At 38.9% G+C, this 5,840-nt stretch overlaps 1 protein-coding gene and 1 pseudogene across 1 annotated transcript in view; both read left to right on the top strand.

Moving 5' to 3' along the window:
- The window catches only part of VWDE (von Willebrand factor D and EGF domains), a 49,049-nt gene extending 46,313 nt beyond the window's left edge, over positions 1 to 2,736 (top strand). The window contains exons 19-21 of the mRNA XM_014532236.1: positions 1,012 to 1,107; positions 1,212 to 1,307; positions 2,046 to 2,736. Coding sequence (XP_014387722.1) covers positions 1,012 to 1,107; positions 1,212 to 1,307; positions 2,046 to 2,179 — 326 coding nt within the window. The 3' untranslated portion in view covers positions 2,180 to 2,736. The remainder of the gene's footprint in view (positions 1 to 1,011; positions 1,108 to 1,211; positions 1,308 to 2,045) is intronic.
- LOC102244307 lies at positions 2,428 to 3,674 on the top strand (annotated as a pseudogene).
- The last annotated feature ends 2,166 nt before the right edge of the window (positions 3,675 to 5,840 follow it).

Below are 5,840 nucleotides of genomic sequence, written 5' to 3'. Positions count from 1 at the left end.
AATTCCAGTCAAGGGTACATGCCCGGGTTGTCTCTTGATCTCCAGTAGGGGGCATGCAGGAGGCAGCCAATCAATGATTCTCTCTCATCATTCATGTTTCTCTCTCTCCCTCTCCTTTCCTCTCTGAAATCAGTAAAAAATATTTTAAATAAAATTTATATGCCAACAGTTAACTAGGAGAGTATTTCTCCATAATAAAAAATAGCAACAGCCCTCACCATTATTTGACATTCATTTTTAAAACACAAACTAAAATTTATTTATTTATCATTTAGGAAAAATTAAATTTAAAATTGCCTATGTATTATTATTTTTAAAACAACCACATTTAATTGTCATAGCTAGAAGAAACATGGAGCAATATAACAATTCTTTCATAAAAGATGATATTAGATTCTGAGCTTCATAGAACAGATATATATATATATATATATGATACTACAGTATGTTCAAGATTACCCAATAAATATTCCTAACAAAGCCAAGGATTTACTGTTTAAAAGATTTTTACCAAACAGTCATAGAAAAGTCACATATAAAGCTCTGCACTCATTACCTCGGTAGGTATTTAAAAGTTAAAGTATTTTCCAAATATTATGTGACAGATTATTTAGATTTTTCTGATTTCCACAGGAACAGATACATTCTTACACAGAGCTAGGTTTTGACATATTTTCTTGGTTTTGGTCAAATCATTTCATTCTTTACTTAAAGTGTGGTAAAACATAAGATAAGGTTCATACTATGTGCACTATAATACCAAAGACTCCATTTGTTATGACCAATTCCCCAATACATTGCAAACTGTGCTAACCCACTAGCAGCTTATAGCTCCAAGAATTGTATTTTGATTTAGAAGGGATGATTTTAGTACTTGCAGTTGTGATCTTTTATTTTAATAGCACATCTCTCTGCCTTATGGCCCCACAGATAACAAGCACACAATGCAATATGTAATATATAGCAATTGAATGTGTAATATTCACAGATTGCTGCCATGTGTTCTTTTAGCTATCTGTCACCCTCCCTGTAAGAATGGTGGCCATTGCGTGAGAAATAATGTGTGCACCTGTCGTGAAGGATACACTGGTAGGAGATGCCAAAAAAGTAAGACACCACTACATGTATTTGCCAACTACAGGTAAATAAAACACATTAAATAGCTAAACTATTGCTATTTAAGACCTGACATTTCATCTTTTTACCTTAAGGTATCTGTGATCCCATATGCATGAATGGAGGAAAATGTGTGGGACCAAACATTTGCTCTTGTCCTTCTGGTTGGAGAGGTAAACACTGCAACACACGTAAGAGAAATACTCAGTGCTAACACCTCCATTATCTTGTGAATATGAATTCGAATTTAAGACAACATTTTCCTTGTTTTTATTTTTGCTTTGTTTCTATTTTAAGTGATATCTTTTTTAAAAAATAGAAATCTGAGTAAAATGCCAAATCCTTTCAACTTGTTCTTTCGATTTAGCAGAGGAAGCAGATATATTGTATTTTCCAGTCTGTCCACTGCAATTGCCAGGATCATAGCCAGTCTTTAAGTCCTGGTCTTCTAGTTTTAAAGAGGAGTCAGGAGAAGGTTTTAAAAAATTACTAATTCCATGGTCCCATCTCAGACCGACCAATTTAGAACCTCCCAAGGTGGGGTGCCACTGCCTTCAAACCTGGTTAGTTTTTTAAATGACAGCAGCTCTCCTCATTCAAATATTTTTTTTCCTTTTTATAAATTATTACTTAAAATGAGTGGCTATGATAATATATTGGTCAAAGAGAAAAATGAGAAGCAATATGATGTCTAATAATTGGAGGAAAGTTAAATCACTATGCACTTTACCAATGGAACATTATACAACCATTAAAATCAAGAATAAGTAGTGACATTGGAAATATTCTGGATAAAATGTTAAGGGACAAGATCCTTTCATCACTGACTTTTAACTGTCATTTTATTTCTCTAATGAACATTTTTGTGTTTTATGATAGGATTTGTTTAGTAAATCATATTTTTGACTTGTGTATGTTTCTATTTGCAGCTATCTGCGTTCAGAAATGTAAAAATGGTGGTGAATGTATTGCTCCCAGTATATGCCATTGTCCTGCCACCTGGGAAGGAATGCAGTGTCAAATACGTAAGCCTACAGCATTCATTTTCTACGATAGATTCTGAATCTCAATCTGTTATATTGATTAGCCAGAGAGCAGGAAAGAACCAAACAGCCATCTTGGGTTTCCCATAGCCCCTACTATTTGTTTAATTTACAACCATTGTTTATCCATACAATATACCCTAGAAGTTTTCATCACTAATTTTATGATGCTTCCCATGCAATTTCAAATATTTTGAGGTATTCCAGGGGTCCTTCTGAAATACTACCAAGTTATTCCTACATATATTGAGATTTTAAACCCTTAAACTCAATTTCTAGCACGTCTCTGAGACCTGAGAATTGAGAGCTTCTTCTCTCGGGGGACTGCACCCGGGGGGCCCAGCGGCCATCACCATGCCACAAAATGAGTATATCGAATTACCCTGGAAGCTCTATGGATATCGTTTGGATTACCGTGAGAAAAAGAGAAAGAAGGCAGGCCGAGAGGTTCATGAACATTCAAAGAAGGCAAAAAAAGATGATTGGTCTGAAGGCTAAGCTCTACCATAAACAGCACCATGCTGAGAAAACACAAATGAAAAAAACTACCAAGATGCATGAAAAACGAAACACCAAACAAAAGAATGACGAAAAGACTCCACAAGGAGCAGTACCTGCATACCTACTGGACAGAGAGGGATAGTTGCGAGCCAAAGTACTTTCCAGTATGATTAAACAAAAACGAAAAGAGAAAGTGGGAAAATGGGAAGTCCCTCTGCCCAAAGTTCATGCCCAGGGAGAAACAGGTATTAAAAGTTATTTGAGCCGTAACCGGTTTGGCTCGGTGGATAGAGCGTCGGCCTGCGGACTGAAAGGTCCCAGGTTCGATTCCAGTCAAGGGCATGTACCTTGGTTGCGGGCACATCTCCAGTAGGGGGTGTGCAGGAGGCAGCTGATCGATGTTTCTCTCTCATCGATGTTTCTAACTCTCTCTCTCTCTCCCTTCCTCTCTGTAAAAAATCAATAAAATATATAAAAAAAAAAGTTATTCGAACAGGAAAGAGAAAGACAAAAGCATGGAAGAGGATGGTTACTAAAGTCTGCTTTGTTGGAGAGGCTTTACTCGAAAACCACCTAAATATTAGGCCAATGGACGTACGTTTCAAGAAGGCCCACGTAACACAACCTGAACGGAAAGCTACCTTTTGCCTGCCAATACTTGGTGTAAAGAAGAATCCCTTCTCCCCACTTTATACAACTTCGGGTGTTATAACCAAAGGTGCTGTCATCGAGGTGAACGTGAATGAGCTGGGCCTTGTGACACAAGGAGGCAAGGTTATTTGGGGAAAATATTCCCAGGTTACCAACAGTCCTGAAAATGATGGGGGCATAAATGCAGTCTTCCTGGTTTGACAGCAGTTTCATACAAGTAACTCTTTGTAATTGTTGAAGACCATGCACCAATCAGCTCCTTTACTGTGCTGTTCCTGAGTGCTAGCAAACAGCTTACATGTCTGCAGTCATCAAGAGAATTATTTATTCTATCGTAAAGAACATTAAAATGGGCCAGTTTTACAAACTGGTCTTTATTTTGGGGTCTGTTTATCACTTAGATCAGTGGTTCTCAACCTTCCGAATGCCGCGACCCTTTAATACAGTTCCTCATGTTGTGGTGACCCCCAACCATAAAATTATTTTCGTTGCTACTTCATAACTGTAATTTTGCTACTGTTATGGATCATAATGTAAATATCTGATATGTAGGATGTATTTTCATTGTTACAAATTGAACATAATTAAAGTATAGTGATTAATCACAAAAACAATATGTAATTATATATGTGTTTTCTGATGGTCTTAGGCGACCCCTGTGAAAGGGTCATTCGACCCCCAAAGGGGTCGCGACCCATAGGTTGAGAACCGCTAGATGTTCATGAAATTGAATGATTAAAAAAAGCAATTATAGCAAAAAAACAACAAAAACTCAATTTCTAATGAAACCTAAATAAGCAATTAGCATCCTTTGGCTTGGACATTTTATAACCTCTAGAAACATCAGTTATATTAGACCTAAAAGTCATTACTAACATGGAATTATTTTTTTAAAACCGGACAAAATAAATGTCTGTTTTACTTAAACCAACAAACTTAAGGTAACTTTTATTTACTAAAGATTAATCTTAGGTCACATGAACTTGAAAAGGATTTGTGTTAGCTTCTATATTTCTGAGACTTTTAGAATACCCAAATCTTACAAGCCTTCACCTTTGAATTAATTTTTAACAACACCATCCAGAGGTAGAAAATTATCTCACATGTACAACATGGACAGACACAAACAAACCGTTTGACCATTAGAAAAACTCACTAGCTTATAAAAGGACGACTGAATCCAAATTTTCCCTGGAGGCATTTACAATTTACATTGTAAATTCCATAACAAGTCAAGTTCCAAATGACCAGCCCCCTTTTAAAATTAGGACAACCCTGGCCAGCATGGTTCAGTGGTTAGAGCATCGACCTATGCACCGGAGGGTTGTGGATTCTCCCCCGCCCGCGTTTTGGTGTATGTGGGAAGCAACCAATTATTGTGGTTTTTTTTTTTATTGTTTAAAGCAGGGGTCCTCAAACTAGGGCCCGTGGGCCACATGCTGCCCGCCGAAAACATTTATCCAGCCCCCGGGTTGTTTTTGCCGCTGCTGCCTGTTGCTTAGCAGCCGACTAGTTTTTTTTTAAACGGTCTGAGGGACAGTGAACTGGCCCCCTGTTTAAAATGTTTGAGGACCCCTGGTTTAAAGTATTACATGTTTCAACCAATCGATGTTTCTATGTCACATTGAAGTTGGTGAGAATTTAAAAAGATAAAATAAAATTAGGACAGAAATTTTTTAAAACAGGTTTTTATTAATTTTTCGAGAGAGGAAGGGAAAAGGAGAGAGAAACATCGATCAGCTGCCTCCTGCATGCTTTGGAGCCCCCAACCCAGGCATGTGCCCTGAGCAGTTGGTGCATGAATCGACTCAAGCACTGGCCGGGCGGGACAGACATTTTTAATTCCTCAAAGAACTGGCTTGACACCTCAATGACATCCTAGTTGAGGTATTTATCTAAATCTTCTTTTTGAAGCTTGGAGAGACCAATTCATTTTCCATTCATTCTGCCTAACATTATAGCCAGCTTTTTCTAATGTGCACAGTAAAGTTAATTTAGAACTATCCAAGGGTCCCCATTTCAGCCACGTTAGTGGTTTTTTCAGTGTTGTTGTTAGTTTTGAAAAATATATGTATTTTTTATTTTAGAGAGAAAGGGAAAGGGAGAGAGAGAGAGAGAAACATCAATGACGGGAGAGAATCACTGATGGGCTGCCTCCTGCACGCCCCACAATGGGAATCGAGCCGGGCCCTCCTGGTTCATAGGTCGGTGCGCAGCCACTGAGCCACACGGTCAGGCCCTATTAGCCGCTGGGGCATGATTTCCCGGGATCACTGTGAGACCTGCAGGTCTAACGAAATTCTAGGGAAGACCAGCCCGACATGCCTGTCTCCGCACAAGCCAAACGCAGTGGGCCTCCTTCAGCCCTGCCTTACGCCCAGGGCAGCTTTTCCGCAGGCAAAGCCTCAAAAACCCCGATTCCCCTCCGAGTCCCGGGCATCCTTCAGCCCTGCCTTACGCCCAGGGCAGCTTTTCCGAAGGCAAAGCCTCAAAAACCCTGATTCCCCTACGAGTCCCGGGCAAGGGCCT

Source organism: Myotis brandtii, unplaced genomic scaffold, assembly GCF_000412655.1.
Source record: "Myotis brandtii unplaced genomic scaffold, ASM41265v1 scaffold863, whole genome shotgun sequence".
Lineage (NCBI taxonomy): Eukaryota > Metazoa > Chordata > Mammalia > Chiroptera > Vespertilionidae > Myotis > Myotis brandtii.
Note: the sequence above shows the minus strand (reverse complement) of the source record. Positions and strands in the feature narration are given on the sequence as shown.